At 43.7% G+C, this 19,806-nt stretch overlaps 1 protein-coding gene across 4 annotated transcripts in view; it reads right to left on the minus strand.

Moving 5' to 3' along the window:
- LOC130268641 (uncharacterized) overlaps positions 1-19,806 on the minus strand; it is a 361,414-nt gene that overhangs the window by 211,037 nt on the left and 130,571 nt on the right. For 3 of the 4 annotated variants that reach the window (XR_008843545.1, XR_008843544.1, XM_056518046.1), the window contains one exon: positions 1,451-1,501. The exons of the other annotated variant lie outside the window; for it this stretch is intronic. Coding sequence is in view for 1 of the 3 variants with exons in the window: in XM_056518046.1 (XP_056374021.1) it covers positions 1,451-1,501 (51 nt within the window). In the remaining 2 variants the exon portion in view is untranslated. The remainder of the gene's footprint in view (positions 1-1,450; positions 1,502-19,806) is intronic. 4 annotated transcript variants of the gene reach the window in all.

Here is a 19,806-nt window from a genome sequence, read left to right on the forward strand (position 1 = left end):
CTGGTAGGAGTCCAAACTCAGGAAGTGCTCCTCGTTGCACTGAGCTTGATTGACAGCTGCACAGAAAATGAAAGCTCCACAGATTCTTACAGAAAGCTGCAGATTGAAAGCTGCAGGAGAGCCTTACTGAAATCTGCACAGACTGAAACATGCACAGAGCCTGAGGTCTTCAATTCATCACAGCACTGCAACCATGTGAGGGCGGAAGTAATCCCCCAGCAGGCTTCAGTGATGTCATGCCTGCTGGAAAACGCCCACTTTCTCCTGCTGGGAAATTGCACTATGTGAGCAAAAAGAAAAGTAAGATACATCGCTATTTAAAGCTCTGAATTTTTTAAGGGCTGGAGGGTGTTAGGAGTAGTTAGGGAACATAGCCTGAGTTAGTTTAGAACAGTTTATTTGGCAACAGGTACTTTTCATGCATGTACACTTCCCACTACTGTTACATGTGAACTGTCCATGAATAGGTATTGTATTTCCCTTCCTTGAGTGATTAATCCCTTCTCCATTTATTATTGCAGAGCAGTTCTGACAGTTTTTATGTGGACGAGTTTAATTTTTACATGGTGGAACATCTGTTGGACATCTGTCTAGATTTTTTTATTAATCGTATAGCTGACCGGACAATTTGGCTACTGGTCTTCCCTTTCCTATACATCATGTGGGGTATTTCTTTGAACAATATCCAATATTTGAGAGTAGCGTGTGCTGCAGATGGCACGTGTTTCATTCCAAGTGATGTACTTGGGCATCTCTGGTGCTCCCATAGAAATGAATGGAGTCCATGCTCTCTGCAGCACATGCCTTTCTCAGAGAGCCAGGGTCCCGTTCAGGAGATCTGATTAGGACCCCTAGCGATCAGACACTTATCCCCACAGGATAGGGGATTAGTTGTCTTTTGATGGTTAACCCGTTTAATAGTTTTTTTTTTTTTTTTTTTTTAGCACAAATGGAGAATGTTATATCCAGAAAATATATACTGTCCTCTGCAAAATGAGTTGACAAGTTTAAGCCCTTGTCATTAATATATTTCATGAATGCTGCAAAATACTCTCCATACTAAAAGTATCTCATCTATGCAACAACCAATCCTTAGAATGTGATCGAAAAAAGGAATGCTAAAATAAAAAAAATTAAGCTCTTTTCCCAATACGTCATAAAAATGTTTGCAAAAGATGGTGAGTATTTAGTCTCATGGGAGCAAATGGAGCGAGGGTAACCCCTGGCATAGTGGCACCTTGATAGGGGTTTTTAGTGGCCCTTCCATATGGAGTAGGGGGTAATTTGGGTTAGAGGAGGGATGGCAAGGTAATGGGGGGTATAAAGGATTAATTTACTGCTGCCCCTTTAAGGGACGGCAGCAGGTGGCCTGAAAGTTGGGTGACAGGGAGGTCATCTGGAGGGGAGGGGGTAGTGTATATAGGGGGGTGCTATGGGGGGTGGTACTCACCAGTCGGCGTGTGGAAGCAGGAAGAAGGTGCCATGTCGTCCCTGGATAATCCTAAGGGGTGGGAGAAAGAGTTTATTATGCCCAATAGCTCTGTATCATACCTTTCCCCTTGCTCACATTGTGAGGCGCGACATCACTGATGCCTGCAAAAGCTGTGCCTCGCCATGCCCCGCATGCATTTCCTTAGTTTGGTCTCCTGCCAACTTGCGGCAGGGAACAGAACAGAGCTACTACCTAGTGGCTGTTTTTCAATCACATAAAAAACATATAAAGGTTGAAAATTTTAACAGCAAGAAATTAGCAAAGTGTCTTATAATTACATAAGGAACAATATATTAACCGCTTGCCTTCTCGTCCTTATTAGCTGGTACTTCCCGCATTAGGATGAGCCGGCTCGTCCTGGAGATAACTGTCACAGAATGTAAACATCCTGTGACAGTTATGTGACATCAGCTGTCATAGACAGCTGATGGTAACTCACGCCAACTGCGGGAACCTGCCTGCTGGCCCCACCCCCCAATCAGCACCCGCTCTGCAGGCGCATCAAAGTCCTGCAGCATCTATAGTGAGACAGAGGGAGAAGGCTCCCTCTGCTCTTCATCGGGGTCCCACAAATAGATTTTGAGGCGTCGATGGTAGCCATGGCAACCAGAGGTCCGACAATGGCCTTCGTTGTCATGGCTACATAAGCCGATGAGACTGCTTCAGCCAGTACTGTACTGTATTATGTACTATAATACAGTTCAGCACAGATGTGTACTGCACTGTAATATATGTGCATGAAAGAAGTGGGGGGGGGGGGGGGGGGGGGAAGTGAAAAATGTTTTTTCAACAGTGCTCCGTAACTGTACGGCACAGTGCTTGGTTCCTTTGTGCCTCCTGCTGTTGCATACATACAACTGCTGGCCATGCTGGGATTTGTAGATTTGCAACATCTGGAGATCACTGTGCAGCAAAAACTGGGCGGGTTTATAGTGAGTCTACCGCTGCAAGTTTGAGCTGTGGCAAATTTTCTTCCGCAGCTCAAACTCCCTGCAGGAAAATCTCTGTGAACCCAACCATGTGATTGCACCCTAAAAACACTACACTAGCCTACACTACACAAAATATACACACACACCCTTACACTGATTCCCCCCCCAATAAAAATGAAAAACATCTGGTACTGGTTTGGCACTGCTTCAAAAACAGAGCCTCCAGCTATTGCAAAACAACAACTACCAGCAATCCCAGGTAGCCATTGCCTGTCCAGGCATGCTGGGAGTTTTGCAACAGCTGGAGGCCCCATGTTTGGGAAACACTGCTGTAGGGTATTTTTGGTGGCGGAGGCAAGTGCCCGGGTCCACCCCTATGAAATCCCTAATTTAGGCTTCAAATACGCATGGCGCTCTCTCACTCCGGAGCCCTGTCGTATTTCAAGACAACAGTTTAGTGCCACATATGGGTATCTCCATACTCGGAAGAAATTGCATTGCACATTTTTTTTTCTCCTTCTATCCCTATGAAAACAAAAAGTTGGGGGCTACATTAGCATGTTAGTGTAAAAAAAAGTACATTTTTTACATTAATATGCTGGTGTTGCCCCATACTTTTTTTCACAGGTAAAAGGAGATATTGACCCCTAAAATTTGTTACACATTTCTCCTAAGTACGGAAATACCCCATATTTGGAAGTAAAGTGCTCTGCGGGTGCACAACAGGGCTCAGGAGTGAGAACGCACCATGTATATTTGAGGACTAAATTGGTGATTTGCACAGGGGTGGCTGATAGTTACAATGTTTCTGAAAAAAACGCAAAAAATAAAAACACCCACATGTGGACCCCATTTTGAAAACTTTCTTTCCTCAAGGAATGTAATAAGGGGTGCAGTAAGCCCTAATACCCCACAGGTGTTTGACAAATTTTTATTAAAGTTGGAAACAAAAATTTAAAAAATTTTTTTTTTTTCACTAAAATGCTAGTGTTACCCCAAATGTTTCATTTTAACAAAGGGCATATACATCAACAAGGGTCATAGCTAGAGACTGGCACAAAAAGGAATCCAGGGAGACCATTAAAGAAGAAAAAGAACTGGAAAATTTCAGATACAACTTCATCACGGATTATGCTGCAGATAAACAGAACATTAACAACATAATGGATACACATTGGAAAATACTGCTACAGGACCCTTTCCTCAAAAAAGTATTACCGGAAAAAAATGGTTTTACCTATAGGAGGGCCAAAACCATAAAAAACATGGTGGCTCCCAGCCGTCTTAGAGAACAGAAACAGCCGGACGGACAAAAATCCAATAATAGATCAGAGTGGATGTTTCAAATGTAGAGCAAAAACCTGCAAACTTTGTATCAACATCAAAAATGGCGTAAAAACATTTAAGATCAATCAAACGGGCGAAAACTTCAAAATCTAAAATAGAGTGGACTGTAACTCAACATTTTTAGGTTATTTAATACAGTACATTGGACGGACATCAAAAACACTAAAAAACCGCATTGGACGTTACACATAAATTCCTAAAACATAGGGGCTCATTTACTAAGCCACAAAGACAAAAAATAGTCTACATTCACACACATCGCTCGGAGAGTTTGAGAAAAACCTATGAAGGGGCATGGCTAATCAAAATATGTCGGGCGTAACCCGACATTTTTCAAAAATCACAGTTTTTTTGGCCAAAACCTGACGAAAACGCGGAGAAGAGTGAATTTTGAAAACCCGACTGCCAGAGACTGGTGCAAACACAGGTAAATGGTCAGTTTTTCACCCAGCATGGTTCTTATGGGCAATATGCATCAACTAGGTAAACCAAAATGAAAAAGACTGGTTCACTTAACTCTAATTTCATCAGAACTTATATTCCTGACTTGATAGGATTAGAGATGAGCGAATCGAAGTTGACGAACCCGAATTCGTTACGAATTTCATGAAAAATTTGACTCGCAACGAATACGAATATCGCCGCGATTCTATCGCGCGAATCGCTTCATTAAACTCCATTTTACAGTGTTCCAGGCTATTGGAGAGCTAAGATGGCGGATCCACATGTGAGTACATGGGGCAGGGGATTATGGGAGGGCGGGAAACATCGGGGGGAATGAAGGTAGGCGGGCTGACCCTGAATCACATGTGAGATGCAGCCTATCAATGTTCACTGACCCCTGTGATGTCACAGCCCCTATATAATCGGCGGCCATCTTGCCTCTCTTCATTTCATCTATGCACTCAGATGGAGAGGACGGGACTGTGTGTGTGTGAATAGCTCATATCCCAGCGTTACACTGCAACTGCTAGTCACATCAGCATTAGGGAAAGACAGGAGTGCAGAGTACTTTGCTGTTACACTGAGAAGGATCATTGATAACTAAACCTCCTATTCACGTTATTGAGCATTGCAGCAGAGAGGGGCAGATAGCTGTCAGCTGCCTCATACAGATCTCCAAGCTGCCTGAACATTCTGAAGCATTTTATCTCCTCATTTTTCAGCCCAATTGAGTTTATTTTTTTTTGCTCCACAAATCTTCTGCTGCTCAGAATTGTGTGACAGAGTGCAATTTAGGGTTTAATCCCTGGATTTTTTTTTTGTGGTACTGCACTGTTGGGTCCTGCTGCTGTTCAGAAATACGTGATTGTTCAGTGGACTGTAGTGCATTTGCACCATTTTGTACCTGTTAATCTGTCAAGGGACTGGCTACATACTGTGCAAGTCCAAACAATACGATTAACTGGCTGTTTTTTTTTTTTAAACAGTTTTTTCTGCGTATAGTTACGCATATATAACTGCCCTCATCAGTGCATACCGCATAGGTACATGCAAGTATTGTACCATTTAGTTCCTATTAAGCTGTCAAGGTGCTCCATACCGTCAAAGTCCAAACAATAGTATCCACCGGCTGGTGTTTTACAAAAATACAGAGCTTTTTCTGCTAATAGTTAGGCATATTACTGCCCTCATCAGTGCATACCGCATACGTACATCCAAGTATTGTACCATTTAGTACCTGTTAAGCTGTCAAGGTGCTCCATACCGTCAAAGTCCAAACAATAGTATTCACCGGCTGGTGTTTTACAAAAATACAGAGTTTTTTCTGCCAATAGTTAGGCATATTACTGCCCTCATCAGTGCATACCACATACGTACATCCAAGTATTGTACCATTTAGTAGCTGTCAAGGTGCTCCAAACTGTCAAAGTCCAAACAATAGTATCCACCGGCTGGTGTTGTTACGCCGAGCGCTCCGGGTCCCTGCTCTTCCCCGGAGCGCTCGCGGCGTTCTCCTCTCTGCAGCGCCCCGGTCAGACCCGCTGACCGGGAGCGCTGCACTGACACTGACGACGAGGATGCGATTCGCATAGCGGGACGCGCCCACTCGCGAATCGCATCCCAAGTCACTTACCTGTCCCGGTCCCTGGCTGTCACGTTCTGGCGCGCGGCTCCGCTCTCTAGGGCGCGCGCGCGCCAGCTCTCTAAGATTTAAAGGGCCAGTGCACCAATGATTGGTGCCTGGCCCAATCAGTCTAATTAGCTTCCACCTGCTCCCTGCTCATATAACCTCACTTCCCCTTCCCAGCATTGCCGGATCTTGTTGCCTTGTGCCAGAGAAAGCGTTTTGTGTATGTCCCAAGCCTGTGTTCCAGATCTTCTGCTGTTGCCCCTGACTACGACCCTTGCTGCCTGCCCTGACCTTCTGCTACGTCCGACCTTGCTCTTGCCTTGTCCTTTTGTACCGCGCCTGTCTCAGCAGTCAGAGAGGTTGAGCCGTTACCGGTGGATACGACCTGGTTGCTACCGCCGCAGCAAGACCATCCCGCTTTGCGGCGGGCTCTGGTGAATACCAGTAGCAACTTAGAACCGGTCCACGGGTACGGTCCACGCCAATCCCTCTCCACCTCCAGCCTGCCGAATCATAACAGTAGATCCGGCCATGGATCCCGCTGAGATGCCTCTGCCAAGTCTTGCTGACCTACCCACGGTGGTCGCCCAGCAATCCCAAAAAATCGCCCAACAAGGACAGCAGCTGTCGCAGTTGACCGCCATGCTACAGCAACTTCTGCCACTGCTACAGCAGCAACCATCTCCTCCGCCAGCTCCTGCACCTCCTCCGCAGCAAGTGGCCGCTCCTAGCCTCTGCTTGTCTCTGCCGGACAAATTTGATGGGGACTCTAATCTCTGCCGTGGTTTCCTAGTTAGTCTTCTGTCTGGAAAGGCCTTGTCTTGGGCCACACCGCTCTGGGACCGCAATGATCCTGCCACAGCCACACTCCAGTCCTTCTTCGCTGAAGTCCGTAGTGTCTTCGAGGAGCCAGCCCGGGCCTCCTCTGCCGAGACTGCTCTGCTGAACCTAGTTCAAGGAACTTCTTCCATACGCCATTCAGTTTCGTACCCTTGCCTCAGAGCTAGCCTGGAACAATGAGGCCCTCTGCGCGACCTTCAAGAAAGGCTTATCCAGCAACATCAAAGATGTACTGGCCACACGAGAAATTCCAGCTAACCTGTCTGAACTTATCCTTTTGGCCACCCGCATCGACAAGCGTTTTTCTGAAAGACACCAAGAGCTCTGCCAGGAAAAGGACCTTGATCTCTGGGCACCTCTCTCCCAGTATCCTTTGCAATCTACCCCTGTGCCTCCCGCCGAGGAGGCTATGCAAGTGGATCGGTCTCGCCTGACCCATGAAGAGAGGTCTCGTCGCAGAGATAAAAACTTATGCCTGTACTGCGCTAGTACTGAACATTTCCTAGTGGACTGCCCTATTCGTCCTCCACGTCTGGGAAACGCACGCACGCACCCTGTTCAAATGGGAGTGGCGTCCCTTGGTGTGAATTCTGCTTCTCCACGTCTCACTGTGCCCGTGCGGATTGCTCCTTCTGCCAACTCCTCCTTCTCAGCTGTGGCCTTCTTGGACTCTGGTTCTGCTGGAAATTTTATTCTGGCCTCTTTTGTTAACAGGTTCTGCATCCCAGTGACCCGTCTCATCAAGCCGCTCTACATTTCTTCGGTCAACGGAGTAAAATTGGACTGCACTGTGCGTTACCGCATAGAACCCCTGCTTATGAGCATTGGACTGCATCACGTGGGCATCCTTCATGCCTAGCTTCAGACGGGCATCTGTCACGCCAATCTTCTGACGGGCATCAAACTTTCTCTGGAAACTTTTTTGCAGGGATGCACGTTTCAGAATAAAGGGTAACGTGCAAGATGCCATTGCAAGCCAGCTTGTCCTGGTATTGTATTGTAAGTTTTATCTTCTGAGGATGTCCTACATTTGGGGAAACAGGGTAATAAATTTGAAATTTCCAGAAGGATAACCATTACACAACGGAACGCTTGTTGCGTGTGATTTATTACGTAAAATTTTACTAAAAAAATACAAAGAGGGATTAATTCTGCTTCTTCATCCTTTTTGGTGAAAAATATGATTTTTGATGGTCCACCGTCCTTAATTTTGGGGCCTCATCAACTTGTTCATGTGAGATTGTTTTTATCAACAAAAAAAATTTTGTCAAAAAATTATCATTATGTTGTTCTTGGGGGGGAGTTGTGAAGCCTTGGTGTGTACTCTTGAATCAGCCAACTCCAGGCTGTGTCCTTCATGCAATATATGGGTTACTGATGCCGCAGAGGTGGGGACTGGGTCTGTGAATTTCAAAATTTGGGATAGTGGGTGCAACCTATGAGAAATCTTTGTGAAACATTTCTCAAGGTCTTGATTTTTTGGGGGGATTGTGAAGCCCTGGTTTGTACTGGTGCATCAGCCAACTCCAGGCTGTGTCCTTCAGGCAATATATGGGTTACTGATGCCGCAGAGGTGGGGCCTGGGTCTGTGAATTTCAAAATTTTGGATAGCGGGTGCTACCTAATGAGAAATCTTTGTGTAAAATTTCTCAATGTCTTGTTTTTTGGGGGGGATTGTGAAGCCCTGGTGTGTACTGGTGCATCAGCCAACTCCAGGCTGTGTCCTTCAGGCAATATATGGGTTACTGATGCCGCAGAGGTGGGGCCTGGGTCTGGGAATTTCACATTTTTGGATAGCGGGTGCTACCTATGAGAAATCTTTGTCAAAAACTTCTCATATTGTGTTGTTTTTTGGGGGGGATTGTGAAGCCCTGGTGTGTAGTGTACTAGTGCATCAGCCAACTCCACGCTGTGCCATTCAGCCACTAAATGGTATCCTTCTGCTGCCAACATGTCCACGCTGTGTCATTCAGCCACTATATGGTGTCCTCATGCTGCCAACACCTCTACGCTGTGCCATTCAGCCACTATATGGTGTCCTCATGCTGCCAACACCTCCACGCTGTGTAATTATGCCACTATATGGTGTCCTCATGCTGCCAACACCTCCACACTGTGCCATTCACCCACTATATGGTGTCCTCATGCTGACAACACCTCCTCGCTCTGCCATTCAGCCACTATATGGTGTCGTCATGCTGCCAACACCTCCACGCTGTGCCATTCAGTCACTATATGGTCTCCTCATGCTGCCAACACCTCCACGCTGTGTCATTCTGCCACTATATGATGTCCTCATGCTGCCAACACCTCCACGCTATGTCATTCAGTCACTATATGGTCTCCTGACACTGATGCCACCACCAGGCTCTGTCATTGTGCTGCTGTGCGGCAGTGATTCTAAGAGCGATGCCGGTAATCTGCATGCTATTCTGAATAACAGTATTATTTCACTACCCCAGCACACTCCATATGCGTTTTAGGACACAGCAAAGTGTTCGATACCCCTATAGAGGCTGTATGTAGGCTATAAATAGCCTTATTTAGTATCGATTTGCAGCGAACAAATTCGTATTTTTTTCAGAAAATTCGGCGAATCGACTGAATAGAATTTTTGAAAAGTTCGCTCATCTCTAGATAGGATATTTGGGCAAATATTTAATTTTAGACCTTTAAGGGGTACTCCGTCGCTAAGACATCTTATCCCCTATTCAAAGGATAGGGGATAAGATGCCTGATCGCGGGGGTCCCGCCGCTGGGGACCCGGTTATCTTTCACGCAGCACCCCATTACCATCAGCCCCCAGAGCATGTTCGCTCCGGGTCTGATGACTGCCGATCACTGGGCCGGAGTATTGTGACGTCATGGCTCTGCCCCCATGTGATGTCACACTCCGCCCCCTCAATTAAAGATCACGGGGGTCCCCAGCGGCGAGAACCTCTTGATCAGGCATCTTATCCCCTATCCTTTGGATAGGGGATATGATGTTTTAGCTCCGGAGTACCCCTTTAAATGTGTGGAAACTTTACTGTTTACTTTGATGTTTGCATTGTTACATGGTACAGTAGTACTTTCTAACTTTATCTGTGATTTATTCAATATTTATTGCACAACTTTATTTGTAGGATTGCTAACATAATCAACTTTTAGCCTTTTCTTCCATCTGGTCTGTAGAATATTGTTGCTATGGCTCGTAGCCTCAGTGTCAAAATGCATGCTTAAATGGTATTCCCAAATTTTGAAAGTGTGTTATTTCTTAAATAAAATCATTATGGTTAACAGAGCAGATTTTACACCCAACTCAATTTCTCAGGAATTCGGCAAATGCTTTGGGAATTTCATGCTTTTGCATTGCTGGTTGTTGGGGTTGTGTGTCTTGCCTCAGATTTTCACAGACCTTAGTAAATAACATCTTAGTAAATAACACACGAAAAAAGACAAAAGAGGACAAAAAAAAAAAAAAAAAAGGACCGACAAAAACCCTACACTATTTAAATCAGGGCCATTGTGTATCGAGGCATGCAACGTAAAAACACAGCTTTCATTTTAAAGACTTCAAAATCACTGCAATAGAACAAATACCTGAAGACCGTGACGATAGGTTCGGTAGACTCTGCAGAAGAGAATCCTTTTGAATTTATGAAATGAACACTTTGACCCCTCTGGGTCTGAATGAAAATATTGATAACGTGTGAAAAAAAAATGATGTCAGAAATCAACACTGTCTCATCAAGTCTAGAAAAATTATAGAAATAAGACATAACTGCAAAAAAGTTAAATCCAAAGAATCAACATAAATATACAAAAGTACTAATATACGGTACTATATACACCTCCTATACCCGTATATATACTATAGACACCTCTTATATACATATATATACCTATTGACGTATAGGTATATATACTTATTGTCAATCATTAATACCGTATACTGTATATCTCATACCTTATTGGATTACAATCATCAATATCATATATTGTATATTCCACTATTGGATTATCCATACTATTAAATATCAATTATTATTTTATGACATCCACATTTTATAACATCAGTAGTTGTGACATCCATTTACAACTACTGATGACAAACATTGCATATTCCACTATTGTGTGACCACTATCATATAAAAAACTAATATTTATTGAGCATAGCAGTTTAAACACATTCTAACAGCAATGTTCACCTTTAGTTCCAGTAGTGGACACCGCTGCAGTCCCACATAAAGTTTACCATCATTGCTCTACATTAAACATCACTGCAGCTCCATGTCCAGAAAGCGGCGTTCAAAAACTCCCCACGCACGCGCCAGCAACATACCAGCAGCTGTGCTGCGAGGCTACCCAGAGTAGCTGATACATAGAGAGACTGGGTCAGAAGCTTCCTAAAATATGCAGTCCATAGGATCCAATAAGACATCACCCAGACTTAGAAATATGTAATGATTCACATCTGTTACCTCAGGAGACAAACAAAGTGCATTACATACTTCCTAACAGTCAGCGCGGATGTTTGCTGACACTTTATAAAGCCACTTGTAATGTATACATGCATATCTGCCATAGTAATTGAAAAAGAGGTGATAGACCTCGAAACGCGGCTGTCAAGGCAAATAAAGGAATCTTGAATATACTAGTCGGCTCTGGACAGTCATTTCCAGCCACAGTTGGCACAGATTACCGGGAAATGTTTATCCATTTCTCTACATACAAGTGCATATATCAAGTGTGGATCTGCACGACTCGAGTACTCCGGAAGGCTTCACCGCAACCAAGGATCTTAAGGATCGTGACTACTAGAGGCTTATAAGGTTGTCATGTGCCAAACACAACCTGACAAGGTGAGAATCTACTTTATATACTCACCCTGCCTCTCACCTAGTTCAAACATACCACCCAATGGGAAGGTCTTTTGCTGTATTTTTTTACATTTAGTATTATAAAGTAGAATATGTCACGAAAAAACTATCTTGGAGTCAAATTTATAAGTAAAATCATCCCAGAGTTATTAATGCATAAAGTGACAGTGATCAGGTTCGCAAAAAATGCTCTGGTCTTTAAAGTCAAAATGGTCTTTGTCCTTAAAGGGAACCAATCATCAGATTTTACCCTATATAACGCTTGGAAAAGCGTTATATAGGGTAAAATTGTTGTCCTCACCATCCCTGGGGGACGCTCCTGCCCCCAGGGATGGTGAAGATATGAAGTTATAAACTAGTCACCGCCGCCGCCGTAAGTAGTCACCTGGGCGGGGAGCTCTTCTCATCTACTCCCGTTCTTCGTCCGGGAGCGACGCCCCCTCCGCTTGATTGATGGGCCGCGTCATTGTTCTGCTCACTGAACAGACGGAGCAGAGTGATGACGCGGCCCGTCAATCAAGCGGAGGGGGCGCCGCTGCCGGCCGAAGAACGGGAATAGGGGAGAAGAGCTCCCCGCCCAGGTGACTACTTACGGCGGCGGCGGTGACTAGTTTATAACTTCATATCTTCATCATCCCTGAGGGCAGGAGCGTCCCCCGGGAATGGTGAAAATAAAGATTTTACCCTATATAACGCTTTACCAAGCGTTATATAGGGTCAAATCTGATGATTGGTTCCCTTTAAGGGGTTAAACATTTAGTTTGGTGACAGGTACTCTATTGATTTTGTCTGAAAAGTTTTAGTTTTTTTTTTTAGAAGCAGTACAGTAATAAAAAAGCATGTAACCATGGGGATCATTGTAATTAGAGATGAGCGAAGTTACAGTGATTCGATTCATCACAAACTTCTCAGCTCGGCAGTTGCTGACTTTATCCTGTATAAATGAATTCAGCTTTCAGGTGCTCCGGTGGGCTGGAGACTCACATAGGACTGTATCCACCTTTTCCAGCCCACCGGAGCACCTGAAAGCTGAATTCATTTATGCAGACTAAAGTCAGCAACTGCGGAGCCGAGAAGTTCGTGACAAATCGAATTACTGGAAGTTCGCTCATCTCTAATTGTCATCATATTGACCCCCAGAATAAAGAGAACCTGTCAGTTTAACCATAAAGCGCACTGTGTAAAAACAAAATCCCCCCAAATTAGTAAAATTGCAAGATTTGTTTCGATTTCTCTCCAGTTATAATATTTTTATTATTGTGTCACTACAAAGTAAAATTTGTTCTGCAAAAAATAAGTCCTTATATGGGTTTGATGGTGGAAAAATAAAAGCGTTATGGCATTCAAAAGGCGAGGAGGAAAAAAGTCCTTAAGGGGTTAATCTTGGGATACAAACCCACAAATCAGTTCAAATAGCCCCTCCATACACTGCCCCAATATACAATTCCCTATACCCCTAAACAGCTCCCTATGGCCCCCTATATGCATACGAGTCTAAAAACACCAGGGTTAAAAAAAAAAAAAAAAAAAAAACACATAAAAAACACAGGTGTATGAAATTTTATATTTCCTTATGGACTTCCAGCCAACATCTGGCTGCTACGTCTTTAGCCCAAAAAAAAAATGCCATGCTGCGTGTATGGTGTTTTTCGGGGGCCTGTGTCTGTTTTTAGCTCTCTGGCATCTTACACAAAGATCAAATGTATCTGAGTGGGAGCTGCGCTGCTTTAATGAGGGGTGTATGGATCAAGCTTCGCCACCTAGATGAGATGAAGAAGGTGTCAGAGCTCACTGAGCCATCGCTAGAAAAAAGTTTCTTTTTTCCGTCTGATCTCAAGTGAGAAGAACGAGTGCTAATTAGGAAAGTTTTGCCTTAACAGGCATCCTGGGACTGTGACCTGTGAATATTAAACATAAAGAATCCTGGGAACATACTGCGGAAGCAAGAGAACACCAAAAGATACTGAGGGGGAGAGCGGATGAAAAGAATAGGAATAGACACCACAGCAGACTGATATCAGGACCTATTGCTACAGAGATATCCAAGTTAACTCTTGAGACATGCCAAACAAGTTTATGTTCCACATTTCATATATTATGAACAGTTTTATATGCCATGCAAGCAAAAGGCAGAGAATTCTGAACGATGATATACATAACACACTTAATTCTGCCACAATTTGCACTAAGGCATTGTCTGGCATGCTGTGCAACACATTTATTGTGTGTTTTAGGCCGGGTTCACACTACAGAATTTATGACTGGCATTCCATTTTGAAATTGCGCTTTGAAATTCCGGTGCAGCAACGGGATTCCGCTGCACAGTGCACACTGTGGAATTTTAACGGCAGATATTCCACAACTGAAATTCCCCCGACAAAAGAATGGCCATTCTTTAGGCCGGAATCCACTCCGCAGACATTGCCGTCTAAGGGGACGGCAATGTCTGCGCAGTCCTGGATCAGTCCAGCTCACTGCTCTACTCCACATGTGCCACATGGTTCCAGCCCAGTGCACATAGATGCCTTCCATGAAAAAATGTTTCTCATCCAGCTTGCAGGTAGAAGTTAAAACATAGCCTTTTTAACTCCACACAGGTCCATGTAATTGGCCTATGCGTTGCCCCCTCACACATGGCTACAAGAAGCAATGTTAACTCACCAGAAACACATAGCTTAATTATAGGGAAACCCAATGCTGTCCTACTGTCTGTTTTAACCGTAGAATAATAAAGGTTATTTATTAACGTCTACCTGCAAGCTGAATGAGAAGCTTTTTTATGAAAAGTATTAACCTGTTAAGGACGAAGGTACGCCCTTGCATTCTGGTACTTAAGGACCAAGGGCGTACATGTACACCCTGAATCCTTAAACTGCTCTGAAGCGAGCACAGGAGCGGCGCTCGCTTCAAAACAGTGAGTGTCAGTAGCCAGACACTCACTGTTAATGACAGGCAGCGGCAATCCTGGCACTGCCAGTGATTAACCTTTTAGATGCCGTAATCAATGCCGATCATGGCATCTCAAGTGAAAGCTCATTGGTAAGTAAGAGGGGCTCACGGAACCCCCGAGATCACGGAACCCCCCTGAGCTAAAATGGCGGAAGAGTGTCCCCTTACCTTCTGATGCCAATCCCGATCTAACTGCTAAGCCAGGCTATATCAGTGGATTGATGATCACACTGTATAAATGCTATGCCATAGACATAGCATTATACAGTAAATGCAATCTAATGATTGCATATCAAAGTCTCCTTTGGGGACTTAAAAAGTGTAAAAAGGAAATAGAAAAAAGTTTCTAAAAATATATAAAAACCCCTTCTCCAATAAAAAAAAAAAAATGTGTATCATTATTACCATAAAGTGCACTGCGTAAAAACCACACTCCCAAAAGTAGCAATTTTCTTATAAATTTCCGCCCGCAAATGTAAATCTTTTGGTTTCATGGTACATCTTATGGTAAAATAAAAGATGTTATTACAAAATAAAATTGATCGCACAAAGAACAAGCCCTCATATGGGTCTGTAGGTGAAAAAACTAATATACTTATGGATTTTAAAAGGAGAGAAGGAAAAAACAAAACTGAAAATTGGCCTGGTCCTTAACCCCTTAACGACGAAGGACGTAAATGTACGTCATGGTGATGCGGTACTTAACGCACCAGGACGTACATTTACGTCCTAAGCATAACCACGGGCATCGGAGCGATGCTCGGATCATGCGCGGCGGGTCTTGGCTGTTGATCGCAGACAGGGACCCGCCGGTAATGGCGGACATCCGCGATCCCGCAGATGTCCACCATTAACCCCTCAGATGCCGTGATCAATACCGATCACGGCATCTGCAGCATCACGGTCACTTAATTGGATGATCGGATCGCCCGCAGCGCTGCCGCGGTGATCCGATCATCCTACACGGCAGCCGGAGGTCCCCTCACCTGCCTCCGCTGTCTTCCGGGAGTCTTCTGCTCTGATCTGCCATCCCGCAGACCAGAGCAGAAGATCACCGATAACCCTGATCAGTGCTATGTCCTATACATAGCACTGAACAGGATTAGCAATCGAATGATTGCAATAAATAGTCCCCTATGGGGACTATAAGAGTGTAAAAATAAAAGTAAAAAAAGTAAAAGAATAAAGTAAAAAAAAATGTGAAAAACCCCCTCCCCCAATAAAAACGTAAATTGCCCCATTTTCCCTATTTCACCCACAAAAAATGTTTAAAAATATTTTATATACATATTTGGTATCTCCGCGTGAATTAAAATAAAATGTTAATGATACCGTACGGTGAACGGCGTGAACGTAAAAAAAAAGGCCAAAATAGCTGCTTTTTTATAACATTTTATTCCAGAAAAAATTAATAAAAAAATGTATTAAAAGTTTTATATAAGTAAATATGGTATCAATAAAAAGTACAGATCACGGTGCAAAAAATTAGCCCTCAAAAAGTTATAGGTCTTCAAAATAGGGGGATCTTAAATGTACTAATTTGGTTAAAAAGTTTGCGATTTTTTTTAAGCGAAACAGTAATAGAAAAGTATGTTATCACAGGTATAATTTTAATCGTATTGACCCAAAGAATAAAGAACACATGTCACTTTTACCATAAATTGTACGGCGTGAAAACGAAACCTTCCAAAATTAGCAAAATTGCGGTTTTCTTTTTAATTTCCCCACACAAATAGTATTTTTTTGGTTGCGCCATACAATTTATGGTAAAGTGAGGGATGGCATTACAACGGACAACTGGTCGCACAAAAAACATGCCCTCATATTAGTCTGTGGATGAAAATATAAAAGAGTTATGATTTTTTGAAGGCGAGGAGGAAAAAATGAAAACGTAAAAATAAAAATTTCTGCGTCCTTAAGGCCCAAATGGGCTGCGTCCTTAAGGGGTTAAGGCCAAAATGAGCCATGTCCTTAACCCGTTTAGGACCACGGGCATACGGGTACGCCCTGACTTCCTGGTACTTAAGGACCCCCCATGTTGGCGATCACTGCAAATCGCAGATCAAATCAGATCGGTGATTTGTGGCGATTCCTGGTCAATCGGGTCCCCGGTGACCTGGAAAAAAAGGGTGATAGGTGCCATCCGACACGGCACCTATCACCCTATAGCAGCAGGAGTGAAGCGGCACTGGTGACACCTAACGATCGTCCTGATTCGTCTGCCGTTACCGGCTAACGAATCAGGATTCCTGCTGTGGGGGTGTCCCTAACAGCACCCGCTCCACCCCTACTCCAAAGGGAGAGAGCAGGTGCCAGGAGTATGTACCTGGAGTGGAGGCCCCCGATCCCTGGCATCGGCTGCAGGATCAGGGCCCCCGGAGAGGAAACAGCAGCAGCGGTGGCAGGCAGGATTCAGCAGAGCAGCAGCAGGAGGTAAGGCTGGCCTCCTGCTGTTGCTTAGCAAAAAATCCCAGCATGCACAAAAGGGTATGCTGGGAGTTTTTGTTATGCAACAGCAGAAGACACTACTACAGCTCCCAGCATGCCCATTGGTAGTTTGTGCATCTTGCGGGTTGTAGTTATGCAACAGATGCAGTCACATTTTTTCTATGAAAAAAGTGTGCCTCCAGCAATAGCACAAACTACCAAAGGGCATGCTGGGAGTTACAGTAGTGTGCCTCCAGCTGTTGCATAACTACAAGTCCCAGCATGCCCTTCGGCTGTACTGCAAGTGCATGCTGAGAGTTGTAGTTTTGCAACATCTGAAGGCACACTGGCTGAGAAACACTGAGTTTGTTACTTAACTCGGTGTTTTGCAACCAGTGTGCCTTCAGCTGTTGCAAACTACAACTCCCAGCATGCACTGATAGACCATGCATGCTGGGATTTGTAGTTTTGCAACAGCTGGAGCCACACTGGTTGCGCAACAATGAGTTAAGTGACAAACTCAGTGTTTTGCAACCAGTGTGCCTCCAGCTGTTGCATAACTACAACCCCCAGCATGCCATTCAACTGTCAGTACATGCTGAGAGTTGTAGCTTTCGCAACAAATTAAGGCACACTGGATGCAAAACAGCCAAAGGGCATGCTGGGAGTTGTAGTTTTGCAACAGCTGGAGGTTTGCCCCCCCCCCCCATGTGAATGTACAGGGTTTCTCAATGCAAGTATGAGATGCAGCAAATTTTCAGCTGCAGCTCAAACTCTCTGTAAACTCTCTGTAAACCCCCGCCCATGTGAATGTACCCTAAAAACACTACACTACACCTACACAAAATAGAAAGTAAAACACTACATATACCTCTACAAAGTTACCCCCTCCTCCCCAATAAAAATGAAAAACATCTGGTACGATATTGTTTCCAAAACGGAGCCTCCAGCTGTTGCAAAACAACAACTCCCAGTATTGCCAGACAGCAATTGACTGTCCAGGCATGCTGGGAGGTTTGCAACTGCTGGAGGTACCCTTTTTGGAAAACACGATTTTGGAATCGGAGGCAAGTGTAATTCCTGCATCCGGGTCTGTCCCTATGCAATTCCCTAATTTAGGCCTCAAATGCACATGGCGCTCTCTCACTTCGGAGCCCTGTCCTATTTCAAGGCAACAGTTTATGGTCACATATGGGGTATTTCTGTACTCGGGAGAAATTGCCTAACAAATTTTGGGGGGCTTTTTCTCCTTTCACCCCTTATGAAAACGTAAAGTTGCGGTCTACTCCAACATGTTATTGTAAAATTATTTTTTTTTTACACTAACGTGCTGGTGTTGCCCCATACTTTTCATTTTCACAAGAGGTAAAAGGAGAAAAAGACCCACAAAATTTGTAACTCAATTTCTCCTGAGTACGGAAATACCCCATATGTGGGCGTAAAATGCTATGCGGGCGCACAACAAGGCTCAGAAGTGAGAGTGCCATGTATTTGAGGTGATTGGAACAGGAGTGGCTGATCGTTACAGCGGTTCTGACATAAACGCAAAAAAAAACTTTTCGTTAAAACTGGATGTGAAAATGAACATTTTTAATTTTTTCACTAAAATGCTGGTGTTATGCCAAATGTTTATTTTCACAAGGGGTAATAGGAAAAAAGCCCCCCCAAATTTTTAACACTTTTGAGTATATGAATACCCCATGTGTGGACGTTAAGTGCTCTGCGGGCGCACTACAATACTCAGAAGAGAAGGAGCATGATTGGGCTTTTGGAGACAGAATGTGCCTAGAATTGAAGTCTATGTGCATTTACAAAGCTCCCATGGTGCCAGAACAGTGGACTCCCCCCACATGTGACCCCATTTTGGAAACTACACCCCTCACTGAATGTAATAAGTGGTGCAGTGAGCATTTACACTCCACTGGTGTCTGACAGATTTTTTTGAACAGTGGTCCATGAAAATGAAAAATTAAATTTTTCATTTGCACAGCCAACTATTCCAAAGATCTGTCAAACTCCAGTGTAAATGCTCTAGTGCTCCCACAGAGCACTTTATGTTCACATATGAGGTATTTCTTTACTCGAGAGAATTTGGGTTACACATTTTGGGGGGCTTTTTCTCCTTTTACCCCTTGTAAAAATTCAAAAACTGGGCCTACAAGCACATGTTAGTGTAAAAAATGGAGATTTTGAATTTTCTCCTTCACTTTGCTGCTATTCCTGTGAAACACCTAAAGGGTTAACAAACTTTCTGAATGTAATTTTGTATACTTTGAGGGGTGTAGTTTTTATAATGGGTTATTTATGGGGTATTTCTAATATGAAGGCCCTTCAAATCCACTTCAAACCTGAACTGGTCCCTGAAAAATTCTGATTTTGAAAACTTTGTGAAAAATTGGAAAATTGCTGCTATACTTTGAAGCCCTCTGATGTCTTCCAAAAGTAAAAAACATGTCAACTTTATGATGCAAACATAAAGTAGACATATTGTATATGTGAATCAATATATTATTTATTTGGTTATGTCAATTTTCTTTACAAGCAGAGAGCTTAAAATTTAGAAAAATGCTACATTTTCAAATTTTTCATGACATTTTTGAATTTTTCACCAAGAAATGATGCAAGTATCGACGGAAATGTACCACTATGTTAAAGTAGAATATGTCTCGAAAAAACATTCTGGGGATCAAATTCATAAGTAAAAGCATCCCAGAGTTATTAATGCTTAAATTGACAGTGGTCAGATGTGCAAAAACTGCTCTGGTCCTTAAGGTGAAAATGGGCTTGGTCCTTAAGGGCTTAAGGGGTTAAAGGGGTTGTCTGTGATTCCAGAAACAGTGCCCTTTCTGTCAATTGGATGTGTCAGCCTGTCAGGTACTGCAG

The sequence above is a fragment of the Hyla sarda genome, chromosome 1 (genome assembly GCF_029499605.1).
Source record: "Hyla sarda isolate aHylSar1 chromosome 1, aHylSar1.hap1, whole genome shotgun sequence".
Lineage (NCBI taxonomy): Eukaryota > Metazoa > Chordata > Amphibia > Anura > Hylidae > Hyla > Hyla sarda.